The 19,764-nt window shown below is 44.1% G+C and overlaps 1 protein-coding gene across 2 annotated transcripts in view; it reads left to right on the plus strand.

Annotated features, from left to right (window-relative positions):
* LOC126299244 (MAM and LDL-receptor class A domain-containing protein 1-like) overlaps nt 1-19,764 on the plus strand; it is a 352,356-nt gene that overhangs the window by 230,706 nt on the left and 101,886 nt on the right. For both annotated transcript variants that reach the window (XM_049991032.1, XM_049991033.1), the window contains exon 8: nt 10,680-10,836. In XM_049991032.1, the coding sequence (XP_049846989.1) occupies nt 10,680-10,836 (157 nt within the window). The remainder of the gene's footprint in view (nt 1-10,679; nt 10,837-19,764) is intronic.

Below are 19,764 nucleotides of genomic sequence, written 5' to 3' on the forward strand. Positions count from 1 at the left end.
ACCGATTTTCTTCCCTATCCTTCCAGAGACCGAGCTTATGCTCCGTCTCTAATGGCACTGTCGTCGACGGGACGTTAAATTTTAATCTTCTTTTTCCTTGCAATGAGCATCTGGACGGGAATAGTCAGTGAACGGCTAACAGATACCTACCTGCTCAAGTGTTTCTGAGGAACCAGTTCTCCATATTTTTGGAATATAACGTAACACCTCTTCATCATTGCTGGACGTTTATGTCATTACCACGGAAACACACTATACGTGTAACTGACATGCATGCAAAAAGCCTCCATGTCGTTTTCCGAAACAATTATAATATTGCATTGCTTACAGAACTTTCTTTTTTCCCAATGCCTATTCCGAAACAATTCTATTATTACATAATTTACAGAACATTCTTGCATTCTTTTTTCCCATTCTTTCAACCATAGTTTTAATAAGTCATTACGCTCTGCTATGGTGTCTTCTTGACAGTTCGGTTTTACACAGAGTACGCGAAGGAACTTGCCCCCCTTCTTGCGCGGTGTACCGTAGGTCTCTAGAAGAGCGTAGCGTTCCAAAGGATTGGAAAAGGGCACAGGTCATCCCCATTTTCAAGAAGGGACGTCGAACAGATGTGCAGAACTCTAGACCTATATCTCTAACGTCTATCAGTTGTAGAATTTTGGAACACGTATTATGTTCGAGTATGATGACTAGTCTGGAGACTAGAAATCTACTCCGTAGGAATCAGCATGGGTTTCGAAGGGGACGATCGTGTGAAACCCAGCTCGCGCTATTCGTCCACGAGACTCAGAGGGCCATAGACACGGGTTCACAGGTAGATGTCCTGTTTCTTGACTTCCGCAAGGCGTTTGACACAGTTCCCCACAGTCGTTTAATGAACAAAGTAAAAGCATATGGACTATCAGATCAATTGTGTGATTGGATTGAAGAGTTCCTAGATAACAGAACGCAGCTTGTCATTCTCAATGGAGAGAAGTCTTCCGAAGTAAGAGTGATTCCAGGTGTGCCGCAGGGGAGTGTCGTAGGACCGTTGCTATTCACAATATACATAAATGACCTTGTGGATGACATCGGAAGTTCACTGAGGCTTTTTGAAGATGATGCTGTGGTAGATCGAGAGGTTGTAACAATGGAAAATCGTACTGAAATGCAGGAGGATCTGCAGCGAATTGACGCTTGGTGCAGGGAATGGCAATTGAATCTCAATGTAGACAAGTGTAATGTGCTGCGAATACATGGAAGGAAAGATCCCTTATCATTTAGCTACAATATAGCAGGTCAGCAACTGGAAGCAGTTAATTCTATAAATTATCTAGGAGTACGCATTAGGAGTGATTTAAAATGGAATGATCATATAAAGTTGATTGTCGGTAAAGCAGATGCCAGACTGAGATTCATTGGAAGAATCCTAAGGAAATGCAGTCCGAAAACAAAGGAAGTAGGTTACAGTACGCTTGTTCGCCCACTGCTTGAATACTGCTCAGCAGTGTGGGATCCGTACCAGGTGGGGTTGACAGAGGAGATAGAGAAGATCCAACGGAAAGCAGCACGCTTCGTTACAGGATCATTTAGTAATCGCGAAATCGTTACGGAGATGATAGATAAACTGCAGTGGAAGACTCTGCAGGAGAGACGCTCAGTAGCTCGGTACGGGATTTTGTTGAAGTTTCGAGAACACACCTTCACCGAGAAGTCAAGCCGTATATTGCTCCCTCCTACGAATATCTCGCGAAGAGACCTTGAGGATAAAATCAGAGCGATTAGAGCCCACACAGAGGCATACCAACAATCCTTCTTTCTACGAACAAAATGTGACTGGAATAGAAGGGAGAACCGATAGAGGTACTCAAGGTACCCTCCGCCACACATTGTCAGGTGGCTTGCGGAGTATGGATGTAGATGCAGATTCTGTTTTTCTACAGCTATGAGACAAGAAAAGAATGTCCAGCAAACATGGTTTCTGAAATGCATACCTTACGAGTTATGAGCACTTGTTCAGTAGAAGAGATGTGTTTCACAGCAGTGAAGAGGAAAAGTTCTTATAACTCTTAAAGCATGTACTTTAGAGCCCTTGTTTACTGGGCTTTTTTTCGTCCATGCTACCACCTCTCACAATATGGAAACCAAAGAGCTTGCCCTAAAAGAGATTTGTTTCATAGTATGCAGAAGTGTTTATAGCTCTTAAAGTATGTACTTTACAGCCCATGCCTACTACACATTTTTTTCTTGTGTTGGTCCATACGTCCCCTGAAAGTTTGTCGATGGAGTTTGGGCCACCCTATTTGTCCTGTGGGACACGACTTTTGAATCATCCTGCATAATACCAATGAACAGTGGTTTGAAAATGACATTCACAGATTATTACTGGATTACAAATTTCGAAAAAATGAGGCTACTCATATTGAAGTCAAACAAATTAATGATTACAGATATTGCACAATCGATATGCTACATAACTGTTGCCTCAAAGTTTACTAATGCGAGGAACTTCGGCTGTGGTTTAGGCAGAATGAACGTGCTGTCAGTACTTTCTATGCAATGGATCTCTTTAGCAGACCCAGTATTAGATGCCAAACACCATAAATAGCAATCAATTAATTTAAAGTAGCAGGCAGAGACACCCTGTAGAAGAGTATGTTCTCAAATACCGTACACATTTAAAAACAAGTAATGACCTACATTCCTCTTTCTATCGAGTGCTGAAGACAAAACAGCGTGTCCTCCGGAAAATTTGAATTCTAGCTTCTCCCGCGAATTTCCTCATCCAAAATGCTGATGCTTTTTGCTCAGAATGGACGTGTTGGCGGTGAATATAAGCTCTGAATATAAGTTTTTTGTAATAACTTTTAATTGTATTTTGTAAGAGTAAGATGTAAAAGGTGCAAATCAGTATAAAGTGCATATTACATAATGACATTTTCACTCTGCAGCTGAGTGAGTGCTAATATAAAACTTCCTGGCAGATTAAAACTGTGTGCCGGTCCGAGACACGAAATCTGAACCTTTGCCTCTCACAGGTTCGCAGGAGAGCTTCTGTGAAGTTTGAAAGGTTGGAAACGAGAGAGATGCTGCCGGAAATAAAGCTGTGAGCAGGGGTTCTGAGTGTGCTTGGGTAGCTCAGTCGGTAGAGCACTTGCCGGTAAAAGATAAAGATCACGAGTTCGAATCTCGATCCGACGGATAGGTTTAGTCTGCCAGGAATTTTAAATACTACATGCTTGTAAAACATTATTTCTTACTGTTTTATATTTTTTTTTTAAATCAGAAACAATATATGGGTCAGTTTTGGGCCTTTCGCAATGCCCTTTTCAAGTATTTCCATTTTTTCAATGGGTAATTCTTCTACTTTCTTTTCCATGTGTGCATCATACACCATTTTAGTATAACTGCAAATTAGTATTCACATCAACATTCAAACTTGATCTATTACGCTCCTCCTAAAGGAGTTTATGTGCACTAGAGGCAAACAGTACAGTGTTATCGGCAAAACGAAGGTGGTTTAAATATTGTATTGTATTGTATGTTAACCGGGGGCCTAGAAACGACGGAGAGACTTCGGACCCGCCTCAGCCGCAGTGGTTCACAACCCCACGACGACTACCGCAGTCCACCTTATTCCTCCGCCGCCCCACACCGAACCACTCTTTCAGGGTTATTGTACGGTTCGTCCGCCCGTGGACATCCCCCAGGGAACGTCTCACACCAGACGAGTGTAAACCCTATGTTTGCGTGGTAGAGTAATGGTGGTATACGCGTACGTGGAGAACTTGTTTGCTCAGTAATCGGCGACACAGTGTAGCTTAGGCGGAATAAGGGGAACCAGCCCGCATTCGCCGAGGCAGATGGAAAACCGCCTAAAAACTATCCACAGACTGGCTGGCTCACCGGACCTCCACCGGACTGCTTCGTGCCGCGGACCAGGCACTCCTTCCAATGGTTTAAATGTACTAATGAGTCAAAACATTATGACCACCACAAGATTAAATATCGCCTGCCGCGTGACGCTGTAAGGAAAGTATACAAGGTGGCCAGGAACATTCGAGATGCATGTAAGGGTGTTGCAGGTGAGGTTGTGTTGAGAAATCATTTATAAGGAAAAAAATGGATACGTCGCTTAGTTTCCTAGTTATTTAGCATCGAAGTTTGACAATAAGGTCGTTGTGCGCGCAAATTCAAGAACTTGCACGCGATAAATGCGGTAATGCACAGACATCTGCGGGTCCCTGAGTTCCCACTTGTTGAAATACTCATTACCAGTTAAATTGTGTATTTTTCGGAGTGATAAATTTAAGGAAGGTGAGGAAAAGTTACGTTTGTTCTGTTTGAGGAAACCAAACGAAGAGTGTGTTTGGCGACACCGCCTCTGGCAGGCTGCTTGAATTTGCGCACACGACTACCTGTCTAAAGTCGATGCTAAATAACTAGGGAACAGCGGACGTGTCGAATTTTATTATTTCTTAGCACAACCTCACCTGCAACACCCTAACAACGTTTTCAGGCTGTTTCTTATCACCCTGTACAAAGGGAGCAGGGATGCATGGAGAATCATTCTAATGAGCAGAAAATGGGGGGGGGGGGGGGACTGTCAAAAGCGACTCTGACAAAGGAAAGATTCATATTTAAAGGACAGCAGTCAGTTGCAAAATATCATAACTTATTGCAGATCCGGATTTCGACTGTAACAGAGTCATCATCAGTGCATTACCAGAAGAATCATACGGGTAACAAAGAACATGTCAGAGCACGAACTTGTTACAAACGGCATTAGCCTTTACATATCAGAAACAAAAACGTTTTGTTTCTGCCATATAAAGGCCATAGCGGCCGTCACGAAAATAGGCATCTCGAGGTCAAAAAAATGTTCAAATGTGTGTGAAATCTTATGAGACTTAATTGCTAAGGCCATCAGTCCCTAAGCTCACACACTACTTAACCTAAATTATCCTAAAGACGAACACCCACACCCATGCCCGAGGTTGACTCGAACCTCCACCGGACCAGCCGCACAGTCCACGGCTGCAGCGCCCGAGACCGCTCGGCTAATCCCGCGCGCATCTCGAGGTCATCTCACCGTCTTACAGCATTACCAACTAGCGATAATTTCAAGCGTTAGTAAAAATTCCGAAAAATATCAGAGATCTATATTTTTAGTCTGCAATATGACGCAGTACTTTCCAAACGAAAATATTAGCCAGCTGCTACGAAAAAAAAAAAAATAAAACCAACGTTACAAGAAGTTTTGAAGAAAAATAATTTTTACTTCAACCTTTGGATGAAACATAACTACTGACATAACTGTTCTGTAAAAAATATGAACATTCTGAAAGTTTATAGTCGTATGTGATACATATTTTATCGTAAAAACGTAAAAATATTCCGAGATAATAAGTAAAATACCGTCGAAAAATGTCGTCACTGATGAATTTGCGTTCTGTTGGACGTTGTAAAAACTTCCAGCAAGAAATCTGTAAAGAAAAAAATTGATTTTGGTAACATCTTGGACGTTATTATTGTGTCGTGTCACCTATAAATGCAATTTGTTTACAAGAGGCTCCATGCACGGCAATGCGTGAGTACTTGTATGCCGTAGCCAGGATCTTTGTTTCGACAGCTCGCCTTGATAGGACCGAGAATATTCCCTACCTGCTGAAAATGTTTTGTTTGCTGCTCTTACTGACGTTTCGTCACTGCACCCATCACCCAAATCGCCGATATACCCTATACAAATGTATCTGTAGTTACTTTCAGGCCACTAATTCCTCTGAGGCCGAGCAAATATACTGTATTTGTGTGTATGGTTTTGTGAAACCAAAGTCTCATAGAAGTATACTACAAGAATATTGTCTTCCTGCAAACAATAAGTGCATTGCTTAGAAAACTTCGATCTTGCAGCTGCAATATCTCTGCATTCCATTAAATATTTTTATCCACTATTACACTTTCTGAGTCAAAAACCAAGTGAGTGGAAAAGACGATGAATGGAGGTCTCTGAGCGAAATAATTAATTTTTTGACTGGTTGCCGTGTATTTTTATAGTCATCGCATACTCTCTTCGGTCGCGGTATCTAAGTACAGTTCTCCACACTAATTTTTTGTCAAAATCGTCAATTACCGTAGATTTCCGTTTTCATTTACATCCCTTTCTTCGAAAGTCAAGACATATGCTTACATCTAGAGATTCTCACGACGCAACTACAATCTTAATATGGAATACAGTCGATTCCGAAACGCCACAAAGTTTTGTTGCCATTTTATGAACTTAAGCAAAGTTTGTGTTGTTCCTTGTTTCTTCACTGTTAACCAAATCAGTAAAAAACTTCAGTATATTCGATACAACAATTTTGGACTGTTTTAGAATGCCTTTTCGTCCTTTACACGGGCCCTTGCTTCTGAGTTTTGCTCACAACCACACACACGTCAGTGCACCGTCCCACAGTAAACCGAGACTACACGTGAACGCACGATACTGGACGGAAACACAGAACATTCAGCTGGCGACGCAGACCTGCACTGACAACAGTGTAGCAGCAAAGCTCTGAGGCGGGCGAAAACAGCACTTAGCAACTGTGCAGTGCAGGGAGCGGGTGTGACCTTGAGTCGTCTTAATTTCGTGACGGCCACTCTAGTGTCATTTGTCACAATTTTATGCTGCTTCCGGAAGGTTGTTGTAGGTGGCTGCTTTGCTGTGGTGTGTCTGGTCACGGTGTATGGCCTTGCGGGCTTTCAAATAAAATTATGTGGTGTGGTGGCCCTCAACTACATACCCTCCGATTCAAGAGTTGAAATATTGAAAGTTTTGGCTGGTTTTGTTGTCTAGGGGCTGGGATACGTAGTTGCCGCATCACAAGCCAAATACTGCTGAGTCTACAGTATACAATATGAATATACACAAGAATCGAATGGTCGAAGGTTCCTATCACTCGGCAATTCCGAATTTTGAACGTAACATAAGCATCATAAACATTTATACATGAAAAATTTTAATTAAATAGATTCTGCAGGTACTATTCTAACGACTTTAAATGATGATTACGATAGCGGAAGTATCTTTAAGAATGCCCTTTATTACAGTAAAACACTTATTGATGTCGATGGTCCACCAATTAAATAAAATATAAGTTGAATAACAGGGAAACAGTAGATTCCTACTTCATGTACTTATGAGCAACAACATAGCTCGCGAGATATTCACTTCTAAACGCATACTACGTCTTTACTGCAGAAGCCACGAAAATCTCACAATTTCACAAGTCGGCACTACGAAATATTTCTCTCTCGCGACCACGTGCAAACTAAACTGCTCCAATCTCTAAGTCTTTCCCGCGACTGTGCGTCCGTTGCGCCATACTGTCCAGGACTGTCCGTTCAGCACCTCTCGTGTCCAGGCCCGTACTCCCCCACTTCCATACAGTCTCCCCATTAACGAGCGCTGTGATTGGCTAGAGCGCTCCCGCCATTTCTTCAAGCCAACACACACTCACAAAAATAATGAAACGCATTCGAAATGCTGGATTTACATTTAAATAACTTGAAGTTAAATACACTCCTGGAAATTGAAATAAGAACACCATGAATTCATTGTCCCAGGAAGCGGAAACTTTATTGACACATTCCTGGGGTCAGATACATCACATGATCACACTGACACAACCACAGGCACATAGACACAGGCAACAGAGCATGCACAATGTCGGCACTAGTACAGTGTATATCCACCTTTCGCAGCAATGCAGGCTGCTATTCTCCCATGGAGACGATCGTAGAGATTCTGGATGTAGTCCTGTGGAACGGCTTGCCATGCCATTTCCACCTGGCGCCTCAGTTGGACCAGCGTTCGTGCTGGATGTGCAGACCATGTGAGACGACGCTTCATCCAGTCCCAAACATGCTCAATGGGGGACAGATCCGGAGATCTTGCTGGCCAGGGTAGTTGACTTACACCTTCTAGAGCACGTTGGGTGTCACGGGATACATGCGGACGTGCATTGTCCTGTTGGAACAGCAAGTTCCCTTGCCGGTCTAGCAATGGTAGAACGATGGGTTCGATGACGGTTTGGATGTACCGTGCACTATTCAGTGTCCCCTCGACGATCACCAGAGGTGTACGGCCAGTGTAGGAGATCGCTCCCCACACCATGATGCCGGGTGTTGGCCCTGTGTGCCTCGGTCGTATGCAGTCCTGATTGTGGCGCTCACCTGCACGGCGCTAAACACGCATACGACCATCATTGGCACCAAGGCAGAAGCGACTCTCATCGCTGAAGACGACACGTCTCCATTCATCCCTCCATTCACGCCTGTCGCGACACCATTGGAGGCGGGCTGCACGATGTTGGGGCGTGAGCGGAAGACGGCCTAACGGTGTGCGGGACCGTAGCCCAGCTTCATGGAGACGGTTGCGAATGGTCCTCTCCGATACCCCAGGAGCAACAGTGTCCCTAATTTGCTGGGAAGTGGCGGTGCGGTCCCCTACGGCTCTGCGTAGGATCCTACGGTCTTGGCGTGCATCCGTGCGTCGCTGCGGTCCGGTCCCAGGTCGACGGGCACGTGCACCTTCCGCCGACCACTGGCGACAACATCGATGTACTGTGGAGACCTCACGCCCCACGTGTTGAGCAATTCGGCGGTACGTCCACCCGGCCTCCCGCATGCCCACTATACGCCCTCGCTCAAAGTCCGTCAACTGCACATACGGTTCACGTCCACGCTGTCGCGGCATGCTACCAGTGTTAAAGACTGCGATGGAGCTCCGTATGCCACGGCAAACTGGCTGACACTGACGGCGGCGGTGCACAAATGCTGCGCAGCTAGCGCCATTCGACGGCCAACACCGCGGTTCCTGGTGTGTCCGCTGTGCTGTGCGTGTGATCATTGCTTGTACAGCCCTCTCGCAGTGTCCGGAGCAAGTATGGTGGGTCTGACACACCGGTGTCAATGTGTTCTTTTTTCCATTTCCAGGAGTGTAAATATTCCTATGGCTAGGCCATAAAAACACTCTTACAGACATTATTAAATACATAAACAAATTAAATAAACATATATCAAAGGAATAGAACAGTAGCAAGCCAGTAGTACACATGAAATAATTGATCAATTTCTTCATGAGTAGTGTATATCGGATATAAACAAAGACATATATGAATAAATATATTTAGAAGCATGGTGCTACAGTTTTTTTGTGGAACTGTGGAGTACTTATGGCCTGACGCGATCGACAGTAATCAGCCACTTTGACCTCCAATAACTCATATACTATTCAAGTTACATGCATGTAATTTATACCAATTTAGGTTTACACTAATAGCTTTCTAAAGACATGTCGATCGACAAAATTGGATGAACCGTTTAGATGTTGGAAATTCGTTGCTGGGTGCTAATTGCATAATTTATCATCAGATACTAAACTTTAAACTAATAAAGATATTGAAAATCTGACGGCACTATCAGAATCATCGTGCAAATAATGGTAGTGTACATGTTTCTTCTTGAGGAATCATGATTAATCTGGCTACTGTTAATTTCTAGTCTATACGAACTGTGAAATGACTACCATTAAGTTTTCACATAGTCGGCCATCTTTGACACTCCCGGCGTGTCTCCTTCGTCGACGCAGTATAGCCAAGGAGTTCCCAGCCACGCGGTCGATGGGCCACGTGGTCCGGCCGTTGTGCAGCATCACGCGATTGCCAACGAGCCGCGGCTTGCCGAACGGCCCGAGCGGTGGCCGCCAACTCTGAACTTAAAATATTTCCAGGGCGCCACAACTCGCTCGTTATCTCACAGCCTGTTCTGGGTCGTCTCTCAGCCGTGTGGCTGATATTTTAGCGGTCCCGGCGGAGGATCGTGTCCTCCCTTAGGGACTGATGACCTTAGCAGTTACGTCAAACTTTTTTTTTTTATATTTTAGGTGTCAGCAAGTACAACTTGTACCACAGCTCCACAGTTCATATAATGTTGTAGACTGGTGTATTACCACATTATTTCATATTCTGGTCTGTAAAATTTCGTCTAGTGGTACACACGTAGAGGGTGTGGTTCGGGGGCCGCTTGCCCCACATTCATAAGTTTTTGATAAGTACGCTAGCTGATATCGGAACCATGTCCCGACAGTTAGTGTATAGCTCCTACGGTCGGGAGAAAATATGATATTCTTGATCTTTTTTCTGTTAGGGAGGGTCTGGTATGTCTTCCTCGCTATTTCTGTCCTGTACCAGATTTCGCACCATTCTCTATTAAAGCATGCCTTTATTTCCTTATTCGAATGGATCTTGTGCCCACTATCCTCTTTGCCTGACCATATTCGTATATCATAGAGCAGTCTGCGATCGACAGTCAGTAAACGTAGGCACAGTCAGCACAGCTTAGCTGCTTCAGATAGGAACGTTCATCGAAAGCGACCGGCACAGAAGTTAGGCTGTGCCAATGGATGGTCTTTTCGCCAGCTCGGGTGGCCTGGGACAGCACCTCAGCCAATGCGTTGGTTCATTAATTTAAGCTTTTATAATTATTGCAGGCGGCACCTCACTGTGCAGGAAAAACCGTGGCGGTCCGGCCGACCCAAGATTAATACACTTACTAGCAACTATGCTGCACTATGTGTAGTGTTTTGCAGAATTGTGATTAGTAAGCACGCAGTGGTACCATTCGCGGCTCCTGACACAAATCACAATTTTCAGGGACGTGGGAGCCATAACCCCGCCACTGGCCCAGCATCGGACAGGACGAGCTTCGTTCACGGAGGCCTGGAGGGAGGCTACACCTTCATCGATTCTTCGTACCCGCGCAGACCTGGAGACGTAGCACGACTCACCAGCATGGAATTGCAGGAGACAGGTGAGCTACTGCCCATGAAAGTGAAGCCACAAATTTCTCAGCTACGTCGGCACCAAACCGCAGTATCCCACATAAAATGAAATATCCATTACCGAGAACTAAGCAAAAGAAATAATCTTTTTTGAGTGGTTGACTTGTCTGCCCCGATAGCTGAATGGTCAGCACGGCGATCTATCACGCCAAGGGGCCCGGGTTCGATTACTGGCTGGATCGGAGATTTTCTACGCTCAGGGACTGGGTGTTGTGTTGTCCTCATTATCATTTCTTCATCGCAAGTGGAAGGTAAACGGGAAACCACCACTGGAATCACTTCCCTAGACGCTCATGCGGTGGACCTCTCTGACGAGGCTTCCCCCTTTGACAAGACCTGCTGTAAGGCAGAACATGAAGTTTTTTTACACTTGACCTGCGTTAGGTGATATATCACACATACAGCGTTTACGTGGAGAGCCCATTTACCCAAATCCACTCTCGTAGCCACAACGACTCTTGTTCTCAGTATGTAGTCAGGGAGGTACGATCAGTCACTGTTGATCAGCGCATGGTTTGCTTCATTGTTTGATGCGGACTTCCAGTTGGCCATGTACTTACAGATCTGTCTAATAATGTTCCTCAATGGAAATTTAACCGAGATATATTTATTATTTATAATGTTTTGGTTGGTTTAACTCATTTTGAATGACGAGTGACTTGTTCAGTACGTCTTCGTTCTCCCCAGTATCTCCCCATTCTCTCATTCCTCATGATCCTCTCTCCTTCCGTGCTCTTAGATCTGATCCTAGTATCACTCCACCTGTAATTTTCCACCGTTTCCCTGCACTGCAGTGTATGGATTTTTTTCCCTTCATTGCAAGTGTTTTGCAACCTTCCATGACTATTTTCATCCAACTGTTCCCTGTCAAGCCTGTAGTGTTCCATATATTCTTCATCAACATGTTGTCGTCCACCTTCATGATATGCTCAGCAACTCTTAACCCTCTCTTCCGTGTCATATTTCAAACTGATTCTGTACGCTCATCTAGTTACTGTCTTGATCTGACTGAAATACGTTGTTAATGATAATGAAGATGATAACAAAATTTCTCTAGCTGATGTGCAATGTACAGAAATACAACATTACTGGCATTCTATGTTTCAATGTAGAAATTCCTTTCTGCGAAAGTTAGTAATTTTAAAATTGCGTTATGTTCATATATTTGTCCGCTGGGAATATTTAAGAGTGTTAGATCCCGACAGCGCCAGCATACCTTGGAATTTCCAACGCCGTACAGGTGCAGCATTGCATGTGTATGTACGCGCGCGCGTGCGCGTACGTCCAACTTTGCGTACGTCCAAAATTCTGAGCATACCTATGACTTGAATTGCTGGTTTACCACACACTGTTTGGGACATGCCAATAAGTACTAGAAATAGCCATGTTTGAGGTGATATACTCTTGCTTTCCTCTGCCGTAAGAGACGACCTATGTAGACAATAAGGAAACCCACTGTTTGAATACTGAATCTGAACCACAGTGCAAATTGATGCTTTTCATATTCACGAAGTGGGATCAAATCATGGGCCTTTCGGCCAGGCAAGTCACTGGACTCGTTATGGGGAGCACGCAACTCAAATCACCCTCTGGCCATCCACATTTGGTTTTTTCTGTTTTGCCAAAATTTCTTGAGGCGAATTCCTCGAAGGTTCCTTTGAAATGGCATGGCTGATTTTCCTCTCCATCTTTCCCCAATCCGAGCATATAACCCGTCTCTTATGACCTCGTCCTCGAGGTGACTTTGAGCCTAATCTTTCTTCCTTCTCATGGACCTTTAGTTTTAACAATTACCATGTACCACTACAAACACGTGACGTGAAAGTAGTAATATTCAGAACATGAACAATTTGAGTTGTTAAACGAAACAAAAAGCATAAGCGGTTGGATTAGCTTTGCCTGTTTTGCTGTTAAGGAAACATAAAAATTCTCGTGTTTTCTGGGCGTGAGTGATTAATGGCGTGCTTCTGGGTGTTCAGTCGAGTTGTGGTTTCCATTCAATGCATAGCATTTCGACGACCGACACTCTTTTTCTATAGGTTTTGTGAGTAAAAGCAAGAGCACAACATCTAACACGTGCAGAGGATGACTGGGTCGGTCGCTCAAATGCAGTGAGGTGACAAAAGTCATGGCATAGCGATATGCACATACAGGGTGTTACAAAAAGGTACGGCCAAACTTTCAGGAAACATTCCTCACACACAAATAAAAAAAAGATGTTATGTGGACATGTGTCCGGAAACGGTTAATTTCCATGTTAGAGCTCATTTTAGTTTCGTCAGTATGTACTGTACTTCCTCTATTCACCGCCAGTTGGCCCAATTGAAGGAAGGTCATGTTGACTTCGGTGCTTGTGTTGACATGCGACTCATTGCTCTACAGTACTAGCATCAAGCACATCAGTACGTAGCATCAACAGGTTAGTGTTCATCACGAACGTGGTTTTGCAGTCAGTGCAATGTTTACAAATGCGGAGTTGGCAGACGCCAGTTGATGTATGGACTAGCACGGGGCAATAGCCGTGGCGTGGTACGTTAGTATCGAGACAGATTTCCAGAACTAAGGTATCCCGACAGCCAGACGTTCGAAGCAATTGATCGGCGTCTTAGGGAGCACGGAACATTACAGCCTATGACTCGCGACTGGGGAAGACCTAAAACGACGAGGACACCTGCAATGGACGAGGCAATTCTTCGTGCAGTTGACGATAACCATAATGTCAGCGTCAGAGAAGTTGCTGCTGTACAAGGTAACGCTGACCACGTCACTGTATGGAGAGTGTTACGGGAGAACCAGCTGTTTCCGTACCATGAACAGCGTGTGCAGGCACTATCAGCAGCTGATTGGCCTCCACGGGTACACTTCTGCGAATGGTTCATCCAACAATGCGTCAATCCTCATTCCAGTGCAAATGTTCTCTTTACGGTTGTGGCTTCATTCCAACGTGATCAAATTGTAAATTTTCACAATCAACACGTGTGGGCTGACGAGAATCCGCACGCAATTGTGAACGTTTGAGCAGGCATTGTTGGTGATGTCTCGATTGGGCCCCATGTTCTTCCACCTACGCTCAATGGAGCACGTTATCATGATTTCATACGGGATGCTCTACCTGTGCTGCTAGAACATGTGCCTTTACAGGTACCACACAACATGTGGTTCATTCACGATTGAGCTCCTGCACATTTCAGTCGAAGTGTTCGTATGCTTCTCAACAACAGGTTCGGTTAACGATGGATTGGTAGAGGCATACCAGTTCCATGGCCTCGACGCTCTCCTGACTTCAACCCTCTTGACTTTCATTTATGGGGGCATTTGAAAGCTCTTGTCTATGCAACGCCGGTACCAAATGTAGAGACTCTTCGTGCTCGTATTGTGGACGGCTGTGATACAATACGCCATTCTCCAGGGCTGCATCAGCGCATCAGGGATTCCATGCGACGGAGGGTGGATGCATGTATCCTCGCTAACGGAGGACATTTTGAACATTTCCTGTAACAAAGTGATTGAAGTCACGCTGGTACGTTCTGTTGCTGTGTGTTTCCATTCAATGATTAATGTGATTTGAAGAGAAGTAATAAAATGAGCCCTAATATGGAAAGTACGCGTTTCCGGACACATGTCCACATTTCTTTGTGTGTGAGGAATGTTTCCTGAAAGTTTGGCCGTATCTTTTTGTAACACCCTTTATACAGCTGGCGGTAGTATAGCGAACACAAGGTATAAAAGGAGAGCGCATTGGCGGAGTTGCCATTTGTACGCAGGTGACGTATGTAAAAATGTTTCCTACTTGCTTATAGCCGCCTGACAGGAATTATAGAATTTGAATACGGGATACTAGCTGGAGCTAGAGTCATGGGACATTCCATTTCGGAAATCATTAGAGAATTCAGTATTCCGAGATCCACAGCGTCAAGAGTGTGCCGATAGTACCAGATTTCAAGCATTACCTCTCACCACGGGCAACGTAGTGGCCGACGGCCTTCACTTAACGACCGAGAGCAGCGAAGTTTGCGTAGATGCGTCAGTGCTAACAGACAAGTAATACTGCGTGAAATAACCGCATAAACCAATGTGGACGTACGGCGAATGTATGCCTTAGAAAGTGCGGCGAAATTTGTCGTTAATGGGCTATGGCAGCAGATGACCGACGCTAGGGCCTTTGCTAACAGAACGACATCGCCTACAGCGCCTCTCCTGTATTCATGACCATATCGTTTGGACCCTAGACGACGGGAAAACCTTGGCAAGGTCACATGAGTCCCGATTTCAGTTGGTAAGAACTGATGGTAGGGTTAGCGTAGGGCGCAGACGCCCCGACGCCATAGACCCAAGTCGTCAACAAGGGACTGTGCAAGCTGATGGTTGGTCCATAGTGCGATTACATGGAACGTACCGATCACTGACTGGAAATGGTTATGTTCGGCTACTTGGATGGACACCATTTTCAGCCATTCATGGACTTCACGTTCCCAGACGACGGAATTTTTATGGATGACAGTGGACCATGTCACCAGGCAGCAGCTGTTCGCGTTTGGTTTAAGAACATTCTGAACAGTTCGAGCGAACGATTTGGCCACCCAGATAACCCGCCTTGAATGTTATCGAACATTTATGGAACGCAATCGAGAGGTCAGTTTGTGCACAAAATCCTGCACCGGCAACAAGTTCGCAGTTGTGGACGACTATGGAGGCAGCGCGACTCAATACTTCTGCAGAGGACTTCCAGGGAATGGTTGAGTCCATGCCAAGTCGAGTTCCTGCACTACGGCGAGCAAAAGGAGGTCCGATACGATATTTGCAGGTCTCTCATGACTTTCGTCACCTCGGGGTGTTCTGCATAAAATGGAAACAACAACTCGATTAAACACCCGGAAGTAGACTATTAAGCATTACATATCTTTTGTGTTTAAACTTGTACAGATCCTTATTGGCATAAAGACTGCATGTTTGATAACAGGAACTCGGTGCATCGTTCTCTTCATCCTTTACATGATAACAGACATAACCATAGACGAGACTCTTCTAATTATTTTTCTGTTTTTGTCTTCTGTGTCACACATGCCTGTAATTGTTCCTACGGTATGTTCTGTCTTCTGTAAAGGGGGTTGCTGATGACGGACGTTCACGTAATCTTGGTCCGTCGCTCAAACTAACTGGTACAGACAGCAAGCAGGCGTGGCCATTACTTTATTGAAAATGGCATTCTTCCATCTTACGAGGACGTGGAGCACCGATTATATAGGCCAAATGCGTTTGAGTTTGTTACTATTACAACCGAACTGATATGGTTATGACGTTTTCAGCGCAATGGAAATCGTTCCATTAGCTTTCTGGAATCGTGCCATACATTACGTTATTTTAACAGAAGTGGTAGAAAGCCAAACACCAGCTTTGTTATGGCGAATTAGTTGCGTTAGATTAGGCATATGAGAATACGTGAAAATTAAAATGGTGCGTTTTGATTGAAAATGTTAACAAAAGGTTTTCTGATCTTTCTAACTTTATACGGATGGCAGGACAGTTTCTTGCCCGCACGGAGAAAACAATTTTCATTCGCCACCATTAAAAAAAAAAAAGAAAGGGCTCAGCGTATCTGAGAAGCTTTTACCGTACTATAGCTGGAGTCACGAATGATGGCGGTCGAGTTTAGGGGTCGTTCTGCGCACCTACCTCACGCGTTCTACGACAGACAGTGAGAGTGCAGCAGTGTTCTGAGCGCTGTGCTGTGAATGCTGATTGCAGTGCGACCATTTAAAGTGATCGCAGAGAGTTATTTATTGAATTTTTATTCCATTTGTTGCGAGTTGGCATGGCTGATGGTGGCGGTAAGCGAGAATTCTACACAAGCAAGCGAGAGACATAAATTGCGGGACACATGCTTACATCAAGCGCAAAGGGCGCTTATGCGAGAACCGCAACTGTCTCTTGGAACCGGCAAAAAAGCATTCCCCGTCCTTGTCTCGACCTGCGCGAACCGCCATAGTTCGTGGATCCGACTACAGCTGCACAGGAAAGTCCTGGGAGTGGGTAGTCTGGTCCATCGTCGCTTTCTGTATATCCTAGAATCCAGATGATTAATTATTCGCTTTCAGCATTGGTTCAGGAGATACCAGTTTATTGTTGATAATATATCTCTGCTGGAAACGGCTATTGAACAGGCATTTCTATTCAACAATAGAAGTCCTCTGAACCCACAGAAGTCCTACAACACTAACTGAAGCCTATGTGCGTGTCTGAAAGACACTGTTGACGACCCATAGCTGTCAGAAATAAAATCTAAAGTAATCCGCAGAATGCGAATTTCTCCGCATCAGCTGTGTGAGTTACAGATCTACTACCCACTACTGACATATGAAAATTTGTGATGGACAAGGAATCGAACTCGTATTTTTCACGTATTGCGAATGGTCGCCTTAACAACTCCGGTTGTCTGTGTACACTGCCTGGAATGATCCAAAATAGAATATGTCACACTGTCTACATTCTTATATCGCAGTCCACTGAATTAATTACCTCATGCTCGCAACATTACTTGGATTCCTGTAGCAGGTAAAAGGAGACAACGAGGAACGGAGACCAATGTTGTTATCGTCGTGTGCCACTTAGGCTTGTAAAACTTACATGCATATACGACAAAACAGAAACAGTTGACTATCCAAAGCTGATCGAAATAATTTGAAATTAATTTGCTGAACACGAATTTCTTGACATCAGCAATATTAGGTATAGATCTACTAAACAATAGTGACATATGAAAATCTGGGACTCGAGCCCAGTTGTTGTTGTTGTTATTGTGGCCTTCAGTCCTGAGACTGGTTTGATGCAGCTCTCCATGCTACTCTATCCTGTGCAAGCTTCTCCATCTCCCAGTACTTACTGCAACCAACATCCTTCTGGATCTGCTTCATGTATTCATCTCTTGGTCTCCCTCTGCGATTTTTACCTTCCACGCTGTCCTCCAATGCTAAATTTGTGATCCCTTGATGCCTTAGAACATGTCCTACCAGCCGGTCCCTTCTTCCTGTCAAGTTGTGCCCCAAACTCCTCTTCTCCCCAATTATATTCAGTACCTCCTCATTAATTATGTGATCTACCCATCTAATCTTCAGTATTCTTCTGTAGCACCACATTTCGAAAGCTTCTATTCTCTTCTTGTCCAAACTATTTATCGTCCATGTTTCACTTCCATACATGGCTACACTCCATACAAATACTTTCACAAATGACTTCCTCACACTTGAATCTATACTCGATGTTAACAAATTTGTCTTCTTCAGAAACGCTTTTCTTGCCATTGCCAGTCTACATTTTATATCCTCACTACTTCGACCATCATCAGTTATTTTGTTCCCCAAATAACAAAACTCATTTACTACTTTAAGTGTCTCATTTCCTAAGCTAATTCCCTCAGCATTACCCGACTTAATTCGACTACATTCCATTATCCTCGTTTTGCTTTTGTTGATGTCCATCTTATATCCTCCTTTCAAGACACTGTTCATTCCGTTCAACTGCTCTTCCAAGTCCTTTGCTGTCTCTGACAGAATTACAATGTCATCGGGGAATCTCAAAGTGTTTATTTCTTCTTCATGGATTTTAATACCTACTCCGAATTTTTCTTTTGTTTCCTTTACTGCTTGCTCAATATACAGATTGAATAACATCGGGGAGAGGCTACAACCCTGTCTCACTCCCTTCCCAACCACTGCTTCCCTTTCATGCCCATCGACTCTTATAACTGCCATCTGGTTTCTGTACAAATTGTAAATAGCCTTTCGCTCCCTGTATTTTACCCCTGTCACCTTTAGAATTTGAAAGAGAGTATTCCAGTCAACACTGTCAAAAGCTTTTGTCTAAGTCTACGAATGCTAGAAACTTAGGTTTGCCTTTCCTTAATCTCTCTTCTAAAATAAGTCGTAAGGTCAGTATTGCCTCATGTGTTCCAACATTTCTACGGAATCCAAACTGATCTTCCCCGAGGTCGACTTCTACCAATTTTTCCATTCGTCTGTAAAGAATTCGCGTTAGTATTTTGCGGCTGTGACTTATTAAACGCCATCCGCGGTGGTCTCGCGGTTAAGGCGCTCAGTCCGGAACCGCGTGAGGCAGTGTCTATCTTACCCCTAGTGAGATAAGCCTCTACATCCTTACATTTGTCCTCCAGCCATCCCTTCTTAGCCATTTTGCACTTCCTGTCGATCTCATATTTGAGACGTTTCTATTGCCCAGATATAAAGATGAAAACGGTGTTGGTTCGGTGTGGGGAACGTGTACCTACAGCTGTAGTGGTTAAGGCGAACGATAGCTAAAAGCGGAAAATCCGATTTCGACTCTCGGCCCAGTACAAATTTTCAAATATGACTATTGGCTGGTAGATCTATACCTAATACAGCTGATGTCATCAAATGAATTTCGGCTAATTGAGGGCTTAATATCCTTGGACAGCCCTACTCATAATTAGGGAGTTAGCAGAAGGGGCACTAAAAACAGTCTGAATTTTTAGACTGTCATGTTTCAGTCTCATTAGCGGATTTATACAAGGTGGTCAGAAAGAGTCTGAAACGCTTGCCAGGGTGTTGAAGGGTAGGCTGAGCTGAAAAATAATTGCTAAGGAAAAAATTGTATGCGTTGCGCCGTTTCCGAGTTAATTAACATTGAAGTGGCCCTCCAAGGACGGTGTCACTAAACGCAATATGGATGTAAAGCAGGGGTTCACGGAAGTGAGTACTATGAGACATTCTAAAACTTAAGTAAATATGATTTTCAACACAGACCTATGTTTTTTTTAAATGGTCACTTCATATTGTTTTTCACGCAATCACTAACATGAAAAATCACAAAAGGAATAGCGTTGGTTCCATCGCAATACGTCAATTACATCCGAAGAAATCGTG

The sequence above is a fragment of the Schistocerca gregaria genome, chromosome X (assembly GCF_023897955.1).
Source record: "Schistocerca gregaria isolate iqSchGreg1 chromosome X, iqSchGreg1.2, whole genome shotgun sequence".
Classification (NCBI taxonomy): domain Eukaryota; kingdom Metazoa; phylum Arthropoda; class Insecta; order Orthoptera; family Acrididae; genus Schistocerca; species Schistocerca gregaria.